The sequence below is a fragment of the Tribolium castaneum genome, chromosome 1 (assembly GCF_031307605.1).
Source record: "Tribolium castaneum strain GA2 chromosome 1, icTriCast1.1, whole genome shotgun sequence".
In the NCBI taxonomy this organism is placed as follows: domain Eukaryota; kingdom Metazoa; phylum Arthropoda; class Insecta; order Coleoptera; family Tenebrionidae; genus Tribolium; species Tribolium castaneum.
In genome coordinates, this window is record NC_087394.1 from 14,577,232 (window position 1) to 14,595,898 (window position 18,667).

General features: G+C 33.3%; 1 protein-coding gene across 1 annotated transcript in view; it reads left to right on the forward strand.

Moving 5' to 3' along the window:
- p130CAS overlaps window positions 1–16,398 on the forward strand; it is a 46,903-nt gene extending 30,505 nt beyond the window's left edge. The window contains exons 4-5 of the mRNA XM_964572.5: window positions 8,538–9,130; window positions 15,292–16,398. Of these exons, the coding sequence (XP_969665.2) occupies window positions 8,538–9,130; window positions 15,292–16,216 (1,518 nt within the window). The 3' untranslated portion in view covers window positions 16,217–16,398. The remainder of the gene's footprint in view (window positions 1–8,537; window positions 9,131–15,291) is intronic.
- Window positions 16,399–18,667: the final 2,269 nt, after the last annotated feature.

The window sequence follows — 18,667 nt, forward strand, 5'->3', positions numbered from 1 at the left end:
CGGAGAAAAATAATAGGAATTATGTTCTTATTTATGTCGACGAAGGCAGGTATTAAGCAACGACAAAAATAGCTCCGCATTTATTCTCAATATGACTTCATATTTCAAGATAATAAACGTAGGAAAGAGCTTTATGTAGATCAAGGTAGGTCAGTTTACTTTTCTAGATTCAGTTATCATATTTTATTTATACCACAAAATAGCATTATTTTATTCCTTCAATACTTAAATTTGGCATCTAAGTAGCCTATAATATTGACATTAAGTTGCCAAATCTGGTGGCAAATTTCATATTTTCTGTCTAAAGTTTACTGTGAGTTACCTATATCTCGAAATTTAGAGCTGATAGAAAAAATTGTTGGTTGTTTTGAAAACAGCCTTCAATAACAGCAAAAAAAATTGAGGCAATAGTTAAGTAAGTGACTAAAAGTTGCCTCCTTTTTTTAAAGAAATACTAATTTGAGTTAGCTGTTTGCAGTTTTGAAATCAGCGTCCAACAGTTAATTAACAACTGCAAAAAATCTAGGACAACAAAGAAGTAAATGACTAAAAAAACTATGTGCCCTTTTCTAAATAACTGTTAATATGAGTTGAGGTGATAGAAAACAATTGTTGTATGTTTTGAAATCAGCATGCAAGTCATTCAACATCACCAAAAAAGCTCAGGCAACAGTTAAATAAATGACTAAAAGTTGCGCCCTTTTTTAAAGAAATACTAACTTGAGTTAGCTATATTTCAAAACTACAGCAGATAGAAAAAATCAGTTTGCAATTTTGAAATCAGTGTCCAACAATTATTACTAACAACAGCAAATAATCTGAGGCAACAATGACTAAAAATAAATGCTTATCTGAGTTACCTATTTCTAGAAAACTATCCATCAATCATTCCGCAGCAGCAAAAAATCTTAGGCATCAGTTAAAAAATGACTAAAAGTTGAGTTATTGTTTTTAAGAAATACAAATTTGAGTTAGCTACAATCGATTTTTTTTATAATCAACTGTCAAAGAGCCGTCGGGTTGACATTATTCATGAATAGTAATTTTTTTGAATTAAGGTTGGTGTAATTTTATACCTGGCAAATTCAATTTCCAAATTTTTCAAGTTGTCTCCAATTTAAAACACGTACAACAACACATTTAGTTATTTTAGACCACCTTTAGACTAACGAATTAACGTTTAACACAAACGTCTAATTTTCAAAAATGTCAAATCTGGTGTTTAAAATGTCAAATACAGAATACAGTCAGTTTCAAAAGTGGTTGGGCATGAACATTTTGGGTGATACAGTCCAGTCTTTATCAGAATTTTGACATTGACAGTTGATTATTTAAAAAAATGAACTATATATTATTTCAAAACTAGAGCTGATAGAAAAACACAATTTGCAGAACAACAGCAAAAAATCTGAGGCAACAAAGAAGTAAATCACTAAAAAAGCTATGTGCACTTTTTTAAATAAATGCTAATCTGAGTTACCCATACCTAGAAAACTAGAACTGATAGAAAAAAATTGTTGGATGTTTAGAAATCAGTATACAACAACAGCAAAAAAATTTGAGGCAACAGTTAAGTAAATGACTAAAAGTTGTGTCTTTTTTTAAGAAATACTAACTTGAGTTAGCTCTATCTTTCAAAAACTAGAGCTAATAGAAAAAATCTGTTTGTAGATTTGAAATCAGCGTGCAACAGTTAGCAAAAAATCTAAGGCTACAAAGAAGTCAATGACTAAAAAACTAGGTGCACTTTTTTAAATAAATGCTAATATAGATTATCTATAACTATAAAACTAGAGCTGATAGAAAAAATCTATTGGATGTTTTGAAATCAGCAACCATCAGTCATTCAACAACAGCAAAAAATCTCAGGCAACAGTTGAATAAATGACTAAAAGCTGCGTCCTTTTTTTAAAGAAATACAAATTTGGGTTAGCTATACAGTAAAACCTCTCAGCAGCGGACACCGATGAGGAATCTTTAATTGTCCGTTGTGGGGAGGTGTCCACTAATGGGAGGTTGGTAATTTTAATATAAAAAATATAAAAAAAAATTTAATGAACAAATGGGTGACAAAGGATTGTGACACAGTGACTATAGTCTGTGAATTTCCCATGTAAAATCAGAAATGCCGCTTTACAGAATTAATGACAGGCATTTAGACACAGAATATTACCATTCGCCATTTGTTGAGTCTCTAATTCGGAAATAAACTTCAACAATAAAAGTGTTTTCTTACACAGTGTAGCATTTTAACGAAATTCTTAAAAGAAATTAATTGACAATTTCTGAATTTCGCAACTGACAGTTGTGACATTTATTGACAGAGAATTCAATTCAGCAGAGCGGCACAATTTTTTTATATGTGAACTAATTTAAAAGTTAACTAGATGAGAATCATTTAAAAACACATTGTACATTGGATTTGCTAATTACACAACATAACACCACAAAATTCGAAATAAAGCGCTATTTACAGGACTAGGAAGGCATCATTCAATAAACTGCCTACTAAAGATATTCAAATTTAAAAAAAACATCAGCAAAAATATTTTTACAAAAAAAACTTTAAAATATTCAGAGTTTACTGTGGTGCTAAGTCAAGTTTTTTTTATCACTATCATCTTCATCAGTCTTTTCATCTAAGTTTTCTAAAATATTTTGCATTCATTCATCGATATTTAATTCTGGATTTTCGGTATATACAGGGTATTTCAAGTTTTAGTGCCTGTGAAAAAATAAATACTTCTAGTTGCCCAAAAGAAAAAACTTATATCGCAAACGATAGAGTTTCTAACCCACTTCCATTAGATGCTTTAACTTTATCCCAAATTTTCATAGTATGAGCGTGAAATGCAAAAAACTATATTAAAAAATGTATGTTTTTAAATTATTGCAATCAATTTTATATTTATATAAATTTATATTTTTTATATTAAAATAAAAATCAGTTTGTAGTTTTGAAATCAGTGTCCAACAATTACTTAACAACAGCAAAATAATCTAGTAATAGTAATAATTGTAAACTACTGTTATCTATTGTAATTTGCTATAGTATGATTGAAACAAAAATTCGACAGACAAGAATCAATTTGAAAAACAATAAAACATTGGCATGTCCACAATGTTGTAAAAAATGTGATAATTGCTTGTCAGTAAAATTGTGATGATTCACTATTTTAATGTGTCTGCGTGTTTTTTCATAAAAATTCCGACATTACTGAAACTGCAACATGGGTTTTATCTACAGGGTGTCTCAGCTAAGACTTTCGAGCCTGATATCTCAAATATTTGTCAACGGATTTTTATGAAATTTAAAATGCAGATATTTTAGAAGATAAAGATTAAAATCCAATTAATGCAACAACTCAAGTTTTAAAACCGTAATTTTTACATGCCTTTTTAAAATGTTAAGCCTTTTAACGACTTATATTAAAAAAATTATCGTCAGTGAAATGCTGTTAGAAAAAACTCGTTCGTGGAAGACGTCCGTTTCGCGAGAAAAATGAGAAACAAACTGTTAAACGTGAGTATAGATGCAAAAGCGTAGATCTCTATAAGACAAATGAGCACTACCATTGAATTTTGGTCAACCCTACTCGCAGAAACGTAACTGTTACGCAAGGGACATTTCACAATCATCTCTCACCTATACAAAGTTAAAAAACAATATTTTTGACTTACTTTTGGTACTGGGTGCTTTAATTCTTTCAAAAAGGACTAAAAGACTGAACAACAACTGAAAAATTCTAGACACTTGAACATCAGGACTTTGGAAATGTTTCGTACACTGCTGATTGGATTCTCTTCAAAAGCTTGAATTATAGCCCTAACTATTGCTTCGTTTCCAGTGACGTGTTTTGTCCTCACTCCATTTAGTTCAGGTTCGCTTCCTGTGTCTTCAAATTATTGACGATTCTTTGAACTTTAAATTTTATAAATAACATTTCACAAAAAGTCCAACAACACTTTCCATAGGCGAATATTGATTTCTTTTTCAACAACACAGAAAATTCAACCACTGTTGTAGGTTTTTAAAGTAATTTCACCAAATTAAAACAATTTTACTTTTCTGACAGCGCCACACTTTTGACAGTTTTTTTCAGTGGTACACAAAATGCCGCATAGAAATGCTTCATCAATTGTTTCAAAAGGCGACTGCCTAAATTACTATCAAAATTTGGATTAAGTTTTTAACAACAAAATTTAATTTTTTTCTTGGATCAGCCGAGCGATTTCGTTAATTTTTTGTGTGGCCATTTATTTTTCGGGGTTTAACGATCCAACGGTAATTTGGCTTAATTTTAAATAAAAGAAATGTGTTTTAAAATTTCATTTTTTAACTGGAGGTCATTTTTTTGCTTCTAATTGAAAGACCACCTCCTAAAATATGTGCATTCTAAATTTCATAACAATCCGTTGACAAATAACTGAGATATTGAGCTCGAAAGTCTTAGCTGAGACAGCCAGTATAATACAAAAATAATTCCACCGAACTTATTATACAATCTTGAAATAATTGATTGGAGGGCACATTTGTTACTGTGTGTGTTACTTTCTGTTCACATTGTTATAAAAATTGATATCTAAATCCTGCAGATTTACAATGAGCGAACTTACCATCCCTCTGATCACATTATTCAAACCGACTTAAACGTGATATGTGAGAATTGCATTGGAAGACAGACACAAATAAAACAATATTTCCGATCGTTTGCAATTGATACTGTCGGTCGATCGAACCTTGAATTGCAAATAGTGTAGTCTAAAGTGACATGAATAAACCTTTGGCGGTCTATTTTGTATTGTCCTAGGCATTCATCAAATTTTATCAAACACTTCCCAAACAAGTTTTGAATGTGTTTTTTGAAAAATTCAAACTGTGAGATAAGCTTACAAGACGTTTGTTGCACTGTTCGAAATCTACATAAAACGACAACTTAACTGATCCTATTTGAATTACAGATCAGTTATTTGGATGTAGAATGTGTAGATGTCCGATCTGATAATGAATGGCTTGATTGAATCAAATAAAGCTTATGTAAATCAGAACGTAGAAATTGTGGTAACAGTTAACTATTCATATAAATCATTTTCTCGGTAAAATACCCACTTGCAATGAAGATTTATGCAAAACCAGACACTAATTAGAAAAGATTTATTAGTTTAATGAAATTATTATCTCACCTAATATATTGACGTTATTAATATTATTCCAATTAGGACTAATAGGCCTCTGGTTAAGCGTTTTTACAGACTGATACAAACAAACAAACAATTACTTGTACCAGGTGTAAAAAGTATGGAACAAGTGTGAGCGATTTTTTAATATTCTCGTTCTCGAGAAATGTAATTTTTTATGGTAACGTAGGATGAGAATTATTCTTTGAATACAGCCACTCAATTTACAAACATGGAAACATGATTTTACCTTCCACAACATTTGAAAAAAAATATAGTTATACGAATTATTGTTTTTTTAAATGTACTCATATAACTGCAATTTCAAAAATAAGTAAAAGTAAAATTAAAAATAAAATAATTATTATTACCGAAGACAATTGTTTAAACAAAAATTTACCACAATTTTTTTTGCAACTTACTCGGGTTTTTTCAATAACCTTTTTCTCTTCTCCAACATTTGTTCTTTTTCTTCAGTTATTTGTTAACGTGCTTTTTAACTTTGTTTCTCTTTTTTTATTATATTCTGGTTCGGAATGATGTTGGCCAGTGATTTTATTGTATGTATTTTTCATATCTTCACAAATATTTTCTAAAATTGGATCTGTAATATGTGTCGAGATACTTGTAATAAGTTCTTTTTTTACTTTATGTAGATTTTTTTCTTTTCAATGTTTCTTCTTTTTCAACTTTGGGGACTGATTGTTTTTCAATCATCTCTTTATACTTTAAGTCTCCTTCTTTTGTCTTATTCAGTTTTGATTTTTTCTTTTGACCTTTTCATGTTTTTCCTATAACGCAAATTTTTCATTCTCTTTTTCCACCTTCGTTTCTTATATCTATTCTTTTAGCCGAATCCAGTCATCGTCAATGAGCACAGACGGTCTTTTTAATCTTTTTTAACATTTATAGTTTCCCGTTGTCTCTTTTGGCTTTTTGAAGCATCAGACTTCCTATTGTTTTTTACGTAGAACGATATTTCTTACTTTTTTTGTTGGTGATTTCTCCTTTTTTCCAATCTTCACTTTCTTAAATTCCACCTAAACCTCAACTAAATTTTCATACCTCCTACGTTTTAACAGTAATCACCTCTTTCTTTCTATTTTTGATAGAACTTTTTTCTTTTCTGCTGCCACTATCATTTTCTTAACTTTAACCATTTAATCTGTTATTAAAACAAATTCTTCACTGATTTTACGTTTCTTAGTTGCTTTCTTCCAACTCAATCAACACAATCATTCCCTTGTTTTCTGGCTTATCAATACTTCGACAAGTGCCTTCGGATGTTGGTTTAGCAATATTTGTTAAGATACTTTGCATTTGTTTTTCATTGTAACATATTGTTTGTTTTTAACCTTTTTTCTTTTTCTTCTACTTGTTTTCTGTTTCTTCATACGCCTGGTTTGGTTTGCTTTTTTAATTTTGCAAAGCAATTTTTTTTCTTCTCTTCTTGCCTTTTTTCTTCCATCTAAATTTGGTCATCATCAGTAATTTTGGACGGTATTTTTCTCTTTTTTTAATTCTTTTTCTGTTTGGGTTAAACATTCATTGAAGTAGTTTTTCAAAAATATCTTGAGGATAGTTCTAAACCTTTTCCAGAATCTTTCGTAACATCATTAGTTACATTATTACTAGAACATTTGTAATCAAGATCGCACCACTAGTTTTTTTGATTTTTGAAGGAATTAGTTTATCTCAAGGCATCATTATACCCCCATTCTCCCTAACTTTTTTATTATTTTTACGTTTGTTGAAATAATTGGGTTATTACATGTAAAAGCTTTTCCAACTGGAATTTAGCTGGCAATATGGAATTTGGAATATTATTATTTTTGCGGTGATCTGAATTACTTTGCTATTTGCCAGAATTTTCTGCGCCAGCTTATTTATCCAAATAATACAGGGTGTTCCATCTAAATTCCACATTAGGAGTATTGGTAGTTCTAATAATGATAGTCATCTGAAAATTTGTATACGACCATCATCTCTTAGATTCTGCTCGATGAAAATAGTTTCAAGATGGTGAGACTTCCGCTTACACCGGAAGTCGCTAGCAAATTTCTTAATTTAAATGGAAGGCTATATTTTTTAATGAGTTTTTGGATTACTAGAATTATTTTAAGGTAGTTTTCATAAGCTTGCCCTATACCAAAATTTACCCGTTTACGAAATATTTAAGGTTTTTAAAAAAAAATTAATTTGCACCTTTCAGTCCAAAAATCGATAACTCTGTCATTTAAAAAAATTTGGAAACACTTTTCAGCTAATTTAAAAGAGGAAGCCTTTGGTGTTTTCAAATTAAAAAAAAAAAAATAAACCACAAATGTTTAAAGTTAAGTTTTCGAAATTTTAAGCACTCATAACTCAATTTTTTCAAATGAAATGCCATACGTTTTATTTCATTAAATCGTAGAGAATTTTTCTTCACCGATCTTTATTAGCATTTCCTATACTTATGTTTAATAGTTTTTGAGTTACAATAACTTTTTGTTGGGATTGAGAAATTCATTAGCCATAGGCCTTTTCTCATGGGTTGTCATGGAAACGAGAGAAAAAGTGTGAGAAATTAAAGTTTTTTAAACCAAAATTCAATGAATTTATTTTGTTTTCACAATTTTGAACAAAGTTTGTCGTTGCGGTTAACAAGAAATTTTCTACAATGTCAAAAAAACCAACATAACTTGAAAATTATCACAGATAGGTATAGGGAATGCTAATACAGATCGATGCAGAAAAAATTCTCCATCTAGTAAAATAAAAATTGGAACATCCCATTTGAAAAAAATTAAGTTATGGGAACTTGAACTTGTTCAAACTTAACCTTAAAATTTTTGGGTTTATTAACGTCTTTTCCAATTAGAATAAACTGGAGAACAGATATAGGCTTTCTCTTTTAATTTTCCAAATATGATTTTGAAATCTCTAAAACTAGGAGAATTACTGATTTTTTAAGTGATAGGTGCAAATCCAAAAATTTTCAAAAAGTCTTAAATATCTCGAAAACGGTTATACTTAGAAATAGGAAAAGCTGATAAAAACGGTTTTAAAATAACTCAGTTAATCCAAAAGCGGAGTGAAAAACATAACTTTCCATTTAAAATAAGAAAGTTGATAACGACTTCCGGTCTAACAGGAAATGTCGCCATCTTGAAAATATTTATTATTACAACTTTCAATTTTGCTAATATGGGGTTTAGACCGAACACCCTGTACAATCCATAAACTTGATTTGAATTAGAATTTTTATGGAGAAACTTGTGAATTACTAAAAGTTGACTAAGTTCTGACTCAAAAAAAGTCAAAAATGCAAATAATATTTCCATGGGACTTAAATAGAACTTATTGTTTTTTTGTTACAGGTGGTAACCCCAAAAAAATATAACGACGTGTACCTCTACGACATGCCCCCGCCTCGCTGCTCCCCCATCCCCGTGTCAGGCCTCAGCCCCGGCTTCAGCCCCCTCGTGCCCGACTGCTACGACGTGCCCCCGCGCGCCGTCCCCGTCGCCCCCGAATTTCGCAACTGCACGCGATGCTCCCCTGCACCCTCCTGCGTCTCCCCCATCACCCGCGACGAAGCTTACGACATCCCCCGCTCGCTCCTCAGCCAACCGAGCCCCATCAGCCCCTCAAGCTCCGCCAGCTCGCTCACGGCGGACTCGCTCAGCTCCTCCAACCGGAGCAGTCTGGCCAACATGCCCGACTACGACGTCCCGAGACCACTCGCCCGAGGACCCCAATTCACGCACCCCCCAATCAACTACGACATCCTCACCTCGCAAAACCTCAAAGAACTGCCGCTGGAACTGAACTCTGCTCTGGAAAATTTAGAACGGCTGCAGTCAGACACCACTGGCTCTATCTCGAAGTTGCTCGGGTTTGTGGGGCCCCAATGGCGGACGCGGGAAAAACTGGAGAGCAATTTGATGGAGATTAAGCTGGCGGTGATCAGGTACTTTTCTTTTCTTTTCCCTGTCTACGATAGACTTGGAGTTTTGTTCATTGATTACTAAACTTCCTTACTAAAATTAAACAATAAATCAAAACGTAAAATATGAGTTGATGATGAACTAAAAAATTTATACAGGGTGTCTCAGCTAAGACTTTCGGGTTTAATATCTCAGTTATTTGTCAACGGATTGTTATGAAATTTAGAATGCACATATTTTAGGAGGTGGTCTTTCAATTAGAAGCAAAAAAATGACCTCAAGTTAAAAAATGAAATTTTAAAACACATTTTTTTTATTTAAAATTAAGCCAAATTACCGTTGGATCGTTAAACCCCGAAAAATAAATGGCCACACAAAAAATTAATCAAATCGCTCGGCTGATCCAAGAAAAAAATTTAATTTTGTTAAAAACTTAATCCAGATTTTGCTAGTAATTTGGGCAGTCACCTTTTGGAACAATTGATGAAGCATTTCTATGCGGCATTTTGTGTACCACTGAAAAAACTGTCAAAAGTGTGCGCGCTGTCAGAAAAGTAAAATTGTTTTAATTTGGTGAAATGACTTTAAAAACCAACAACAGTGGCTGAAATTTCTGTGTTGTTAAAAAAGGAATCAATATTCGCCTATGGAAAGTGTCGTTGGACTTTTTGTGAAATGTTATTTATGAAATTTAAAGTTCAAAGAATCGTCAATAATTTGAAGACACAGGAAGCGTACCTGAACTAAATCGAATGAGGACAAAACACGTAACTGGAATCGAAGCAATAGTTGGGGCTGTAATTTAAGCTTTTGAAAAGAATCCAATCAACAGTGTACGAAACATTTCCAAAGTCCTGAATGTTCAAGAATCTAGAATTTTTCGGTTGTTGTTCAGTCTTTTAGTCCTTTTTGAAAGAATTAAAGCATCTAGTACCAAAAGTAAGTCAAAAATATTGTTTTTTAACTTTGTATGGGCGAGAGATAATTGTGAAATGTCACTTGCTTGACAGTTACGTTTCTGCGAGTAGGGGTGACCAAAATTCAATGGTAGTGCTCATTTGTCTCATAGAGATCTACGCTTCTGTATCTGTACCCATGTTTAACAGTTTGTTTCTCATTTTTCTCGCGAAACAGACGTCTTCCACGAAGGAGTTTTTTCTGACAGCATTTTTCACTGACGATGATTTTTTACTTATAAGTCTTATAAAGCTTAACATTTTTAAAAGGCTTGTAAAAACTACGTTTTTAAGACTTGGGTTGTTGCATTAATTGGTTTTTAATCTCTATTTTCTAAAATATCGGCACTTTAAATTTCATAAAAATCCGTTGACAAATATCTAAGATATTAGACTCGAAAGTCTTAGCTGAGACACCCTGTATAATGCATTACAAAATTTACTCATTCCTAACTTTAATATTTTTTCTGTTGGTAGCAGTTTAAGCCTTCTTTTTAATATCTGAATCCTAGATTATAAACACTATTTTTAAATACGCTTCCCATAGCTACGTCTTTTAAATTAAAATGTTCAAAAAAAAATTTTTTTTGAATATCACTTCTGCGAAAACACTTAAAATTTTCGGGTGTCTAGGTATGCCACTCGCATACGCTCGTTGCGTTACGGCAGCCCTGGAACTTTAAGCTTTTGTTTTCGCACTTTCTTAATTAAGAAATGAATTTTTGAGAGTTTATCGTTATAGAATTAACTCGAAAACAGTATATTATGTACCAAGGGCATAATGAAGATGCTTATATTCGAAGGCAACAGTTAAAGACAATATAACGTGTTATTTTCATTTGGAATATAAAAATAATTTGATTTATTTTTGTCAGCATTCGTACGAATTAGCGGGCGTACGTAATCATTATGCCCGCTTAATCAACGCGTATTATATCGGGTGTGTCAAAAAGGTCGGATAAACTTTTATGCATAGCTGGAGAGTAGTTCAGAGATCACAAATTTGAAGGATTTTTTTGTGCAGACATCGTGCAGCCAGTAATTCTTTAAAAAGTAATGACCAAAGCAGCAACATTGTGCTGTGTTACCTCAATAGCGATAGTCGAAATTAGCATCAGGTACAAATGTTTCCTTGGGAACCGGAATAGATAGATATTTTTACTAGAATTAGGGAAAACTAATTTAGGAACAAAGCATTTTAATAAACAGTAGAATTAAAAACAAACAATGTATTTAATAATAAATGTTGAAATGTTCTGCCATTTGCCAATAAGCAGGCTTCGGCACGTCTTTGAACAGAATTTGTGGTATGTCCGGAGTAACTGAGTTAAAGGTTACAAAAACTCTTTCTTGCAAAGTGGTTAGATTTTCCGACACTGGTGGAGTAAATACAATGTCAATATAATTGAGTAAATATAATGGTAAATATGGCCTTTTTAACAGTTACAGAAAAACAACTTGAAACTTAGTTATATGGTTTTCATTGTCACAGAAGCATTTTATTGAAAATTTGTGTTCTATCTAAAGGAATAGTTTGGTTTCAATCAAATTAAAGTTAGTGAACAAAAGTGCTTCAAATGTGCAGTAGCATATGACAACATTGTAATATTTCTGTGGAAACAACTTTGAAGGTAATTTTTGGCAAAGTGTCAAACAAATGTGTCAAACTTTTTGATGATTTTAAATCATTTATTGTGAAACAATAATGTTTTCGGTTAGTGAATACTGCGACATGTACTTGGTTTATGGTGCAAGTGAAGGAAATGCTTTAGATCCTTTAGTGTGACAATATGGCATCCGATATCTCCAGCGAAGACAACCGAGCATTAATGTTTTTCGACGACTCGATCAGAGACTTTGAGAAAATCGCACTCCGATTCCGGAAGATAAAGGAATACATCCTGGAAGGCCTCGCGTAAGAAGAACTATTGAGACATAGGAAGCAATTATTGATGTAGTTGCCGAAAATCCAAGCATCAGTTGTCGTCAAGTTGGTAGACTGTTAAACATTCCGTTTAAAATAGTTAATAGGGTGACGCGAGATGAAATGCTACATCCATATCATTATATAAAAGTCCAGTCTTTATTCGGAAGTAAAATTACCGTTGGGGGCGCCACTGAGCTAGGTCGAAAACAGTAACCATAAATGGCGGGAAAATGTTTATTCGGATATTTTGAGCGTTGTACGAATTTTGGGGCTTCACAATTATTACATTGCCTATGCGGAATGATTATTGCATCTTTGGTGCAAGAAACGAATGTTGACAAATTAGAGATGACGAGAAAAAACACGAATAACGAATGACTGTTTGGTTCACTTTCTTTATTGGAAAATTATTACAAAGACATTGAAAAGCCTACCTTTTGGCATAATTTACGTTTAAATATATCAGCAGTTGTTAATCTTTATTGTAGTTTTGTAGATTTACCGCAGCATTTCATGATTTTTTCAGTGGAAAATTCTAACCTAAAATTCATAACACTTCACTAATTTATAGGTTTCTTGGGCCAAACTTTGTGTTCGCTGTGATCCATTACTTATAATCTTTAATTAGACAACTGTTTGATAACACTTTGTAATCAAAATTTAAATATTTTTCACTTTTTATCCACTTTCAAGTTCCAACAATAAATACTTTATACCACGAAAAACTACAGAACCAAAGTCAACGCTAGTATTTACCACCACGTACTTTTAAAGTAATTCTTTCTATTGTAAGTAATTAACACTATACACGCAAAATTGTTGAACAATTCATTAAATGTCAGTTAAACGTGGCATTACGAAAATTTCTTTACTGTTTTCGACATAGTTCAAAAGTCATCACCAGAGGGCGTCTAGTTAATTTTATTTCCGAATTGCCAGCAGATTACGAACGGGGGATGGCTTTTGCTCAATGGATACTTGATCAAGATGTGGACTTTTTAAGAAAAATTTTATGGACAGACGAATCTTTATTTACCAACAACGGAATCTTTAATAGGCACAATCACCATTATTACGCAATAAATAATCCATTTTTGAATTTTGAAACGGGACGTCAGCACAGATTTTTTGTTGAATGTATGGGCTGGAAAAGTAGGAAACCAATTAATAGGTCCTCATATTTTGCCAGATCGGCTAGGAGGTGATCAGTTTTTAAATTTTTTGAAATATGATTTAGATGATGTGCCTCTGGCAGTCAAAAAAGAGATGTGGCTACAAATGGACGGTGCTGGTCCTCATTACGCTTATTACCAGTTCGAAGGTGGCTTAACGAAAATTACGAAAATAGGTGGTTAGGCCGCGGCAGTGCTACTCCTTGGCCGGCTAGGTCTCCAGACTTAAATCCTATTGATTTTTTATGCGGCCATATCAGAGACATTGTATTTACTCCACCAGTGCCGGAAAATCTAGCCACTTTGCAAGAAAGAGTTTTTATAGCCTTTAACTCAGTTACTCTGGACATGTTATAACGTACCACAAATTCTGTTCAAAGACGTGCTGAAGCCTGCTTATTAGCAAATGGCAGAACATTTCAACATTTATTATAAAATATATGATTTGTTTTTAATTTTACTGTTTATTAAATTGCTTTGTTCCTAAATTAGTTTTCCCTAATTGTTGTAAAAATATTCCGGTCCCCGAGGAAACATTTGTACCTGATGCTAATTCCGACTATCGCTATTCGGAAATAAAATTAACTAGACGCCCTCTGGTGATGACTTTTGAACTATGTCAAAAACAGTAAAGAAATTTTCGTAATGCCACATTTAACTGACATTTAATGAATTGTTCAACAATTTTGCGTGTATAGTGTTAATTACTTACAATAGAAAGAATTACTTTAAAATTATGTGGTGGTAAATACTAGCGTTGACTTTGGTTCTGTAGTTTTTCGTGGTATAAAGTGTTTATTGTTGGAACTTGAAAGTGGATAAAAAGTGAAAAATATTTAAATTTTGATTACAAAGTGTTATCAAACAGTTGTCTAATTAAAGATTATAAGTAATGGATCACAGCGAACACAAAGTTTGGCTCAAGAAACCAATAAATTAGTGAAGTGTTATGAATTTTAGGTTAGAATTTTCCACTGAAAAAATCATGAAATGCTGCGGTAAATCTACAAAACTACAATAAAGATTAACAACTGCTGATACATTTAAACGTAAATTATGCCAAAAGGTAGGCTTTTCAATGTCTTTGTAATAATTTTCCAATAAAGAAAGTGAACCAAAAAGTCATCGTTATTCGTGTTTTCCTCGTCATCTGTAATTTGTCAACATTTGTTTCTTCCACCAAAGATACAATAATCATTCCGCATAAACAATGTAATAATTGTGAAGCCTCAAAATTCGTACAACGCTCAAAATATCCGAATAAACATTTTCCCGCCAGTTATGGTTACTGTTTTCGGCCTAGCTTAGTGGCGCCCCCAACGGTAATTTTACTTCCGAATTGAGGTAACATAGCACAATGTTGCCGCTTTGGTCATTACTTTTTAAAGAATTACTGGCTACACGATGTCTGCACAAAAAAATCCTTCAAATTTGTGATCTCTGAACTACTCTCCAGCTATGCTTAAAAGTTTATCCGACCTTTTTGACACACCCGATATATCTAATACCTTAGGGTTCCATACTGGATCCTGTTATTTACTGATGTGTTGATTTTCACGTATTGTTGTCGTTTTTCCAAATAGGATCTATTAGCTGTTTCATAACTATGTAAACGCCAACGTCGCATTTTTTCTTAGAATTAGTTGTATAAATTATGCACTTCAAAAGATTAATAACTAATGTAATTTGCAGTTTCAATGATAGATCTAATAACTAATAAGTATTTTACATTTTTAACAACCTTGTTAAAGAAATAATTTGGTAAAATGCGACATTGACGTTTACTTAGTTTTGAAACAGCTAATAAATAGTTTTAGACAAGTTCCCCTTACTCCGTACTCCATAGAAGCAGAAAACTAAGGTGGAACATGGGTATATAGAACTAAAGTCCGTGAATAAACCTTCATTTGTTTTTTTACGAATGCATTTTGGGTGCGTTTAGTTAACAATCATTAGTTAATGACAATATTGCGTCTGTTGTGAAGCCTTCTCTGATACCAAATTGTTGCTGACTAAAATATTTATTTTTTTAAAAAAAGTTTACGAGCTGTTGGCGGCACATTATATGACAACTTACGTTTTCTACTCGCTTTTCTACGTACTAATAAACTTAATTTTACTCTTATTAGACTGAGGACGTCGCTGCACGACCTGGCGGAGTTTGGCGAAGGCACCCTAGGCAATGCCACCAGAGCCACCGATAAAAACTTAGCAAGTAAATTAACGCCGTTAGTCGTCGCGTTGAAAAAATCCGACTCTTTAGTGTGCGAAGCAACCGAAAAATTAAACGACCAGCGGTGGACTCTCGATTTGTTAGCGCGTTCCGACGACGATGAAAAAAACCGAAAACCCGACGAACTCGAACAGTTAGTCGCCTGCTCGCGCGCCCTCACTGAAGACATCCGACAGATAGCTTCGTTCATCCAAGGCAACGGCTTGCTCCTCTTCAAACGCGAACCCCAACCGAACAACAACAACGAGTGGCTGGAGGACTACGACTACGTCAGTCTGGACTCCAAGGAGGCCGTCGCCAAGCAACACGCGGAGATCCGCGAAGCCCTCCCCGAAAAATTCAAAAAGACTTACGATAGTTTAGTTAAGCACGCCGACGATGTCGCCTTCGACAGTGACCACAAAACCGGCTTGGATTCGGACGATAAACAACTCCTTAGTTTCTTTGCAGCTCAATTAGTAACACACCACAGAAATTTGACACAAGCCATTGACGCGTTCTTGCAGACTGTTGAACACAATCAGCCCCCGAAAGTGTTTCTCGCGCACGGAAAATTCGTCGTTTTGAGTGCTCACAAGTTGGTTCACATTGGTGATACGGTCCATAGAAATGTCTCCTGTAAGGAGATCAAGGAAAGGGCGCTCAATTGTGCCAACGCGCTGTCCGATGCTTTAGCCACTAGTGTAAATAAGACCAAACAAGCAGCTTTACAGTTCCCCAATGTCACGGCTGTGCAGGAGATGGTCGACTCCATCGTCGATATTTCCTACTCTGCACGGGACCTTAAAGTATGTCTAGTGCAAGCTGCAAATCCAATGTAATTTTTTTTGACTGATTTAGGTGTACATTCTTTTGAAATTTTATTTATAGTTTCACGAAATTGACAGTATTCACTATTCGAGCTCATGGCAGAGCCAAAAAACACAAGGACTCGACAATAACACCTTCCTTGTATTTTTTGTTTTGTATTTTTAGTTGTACAAATATATTCCAATTCCTTTTAGTTTCTTTATTTTATTACGACCCACTGTTCCCACTTTTTACCTTAAAAACAACAAATAACCCGAATTTGGATACAAAATTGCATTCTAGTCCGTCCCTAAAACACTATAATCTGTTTCAAATTGCGGAAAAAATAACCTGGCACACAATGCAAAATTTTAATTGCGGCGAAAAAATGAACTACAGACTGATCCAAAAATACTGAGTCTGTTGGCAACACATTTGAAAGTATTTGCGCTCGTAATTTGCAACATTGCAACCAAATTCAATTTTTCTTGACAATTATTTGACGTACAACCCCACAAGAATGTTAAATTGTTGTTAACTGGAAGCGTACTCCATTGGTATCCGTAAAAAATTAAGTCCAGTGTTGCCAACAGACTCAGTATTTCTGGATCGGTCTGTATTAGCTGTTTCAAAACGTCGCATTTTACCAAATTATTTTCTTAAATAAGATTGATAAAATTATAAAATAGTTATTAATGATCAGATCTCTCATCGGCTATTATATCCTTGAAGTGTGTGAATAATTTATACGTTATAACAGCTAATTTTGAGAGAAAATGCGATGTTGGCATTTTTATAGTTTTGAAACAGCTAATACTTTTGGTTCACTTTCATTAAAACCATTGTGGTGGAATTGACTAACCTGTTGCCATGACAACTCAAAAGTTATTGGCAAGAGTACCCAATTTCCACCACAATGGTTTTTATGAAAGTGAACCGAATGTAAATTTATTTTTTTTGCAAGTTCACGATTGTTTTAAATTCGGACTATCTATGAAAATCTGACATTTTATTCGGCAGTATTGTGAGTTGTCTAAGAAATTTATTTTGGGTTATAATTGATGACAACCAAGGACTGTTGTCAGTTTGCTTCGTTTTTTAAATAAATAATTGAATACGTTTTTATTGATATTCTACTCATTATCATTAGTTAAAACAGTTGGGTCTGTCTTTCTTGCATCCTTCAAAGCATCTTTTGATACACACTTTTTTATCAACAGAAATTATTTTCGACATTTTAAATTAATAAGCAGTAGAACTGACAACACAGCGAATTTTTGACAAGACAACGTCAAAAAGACAGTACCGGTCAGGACCTGAGGCCAACGTAACAAAAATATGTCTACGCCTGCTGAGAATTTAAAACAATCGTGAACGGATAATATGTTCCATTTCGAAACTCCACCATAACCTCAATTTAGCATTTGGGGGCAAAATCTGTATCTGTGCTTTATCTTTTTTCCACATTGATCCGAAAAAATGCTGATTGAAATAACAAACCACGGTTGAAGTAGTTGAACATTAAATTATTGTTGATTTTTCGGGCCAGTACGACTTTCCCGTTGATTTTCATGTTGTTACTGACTACAAACACTTGAGTACCTGCAAACATTGTTAGTTTCGTGTTTACTGGATTATTGGAGACAATAAGCAATAAAAAATCTTTCTCGAACAACGGAACTGAAAAAAACTTGTCCAGTAAATATAACGGAGATTCGAAGTACTATATTCTAAAAGCACAAAATTGAAGTTCAATGCACAAATTCGTCTGTAAGTAGAGAATAATTCATTTGATTCGTTCGTTTCTTTGAGGCCAGATTTTTACGTGAAAAGGTGCGTCTTTTCCTTTTCAAATCCTTCATAATGGCATTTTTCGGTTAGGTGTTGTTTGCCGCATTATTTCAAATCACTTTACAAGAGAGACTAAAGCGGCACGCTACATTTTTGGGCCTCACACAATTTTTTGTATACAGGGTGGTGAAAAAACGGTTTAAATAAAATGTCTGGACACGAAAAATTGGCAACGTTGCACATTTACCAATCATTTTTCAGCACTCTGTACTGTTGAGTTAGTTTAGTTCGAACACGATACCATATTCTAAAATTGGATAATTTAACGCACAATTTCGCACACAAAAATTATACACTATTTTTATAGGACTTGCCTTTTAGAGTATATATTTACCGCTAATTTGGGAAGCTGTTGCATATCGGATTAATGTAAATTCCAAATCAAGCCACAATTACGCTTTATTTAACTCTAATCTCTCAAAGAATGGAAAATTAACGTACGTATGTCAAAGTAACACGCACAAATTCTGGAGCTTCTGGAATAAATCAAAATCAAGCGCACAATTTATAGCACAAACTTGGTTTTAAGTGGAAGTTTACGAAATCAAGGTAATAAAAATGCAAAGACGCACAAATGCAGTGCCTTTGATTTTTTTACTCGTCGAAATTTTATTCAGTTCGTAACGGTTCTT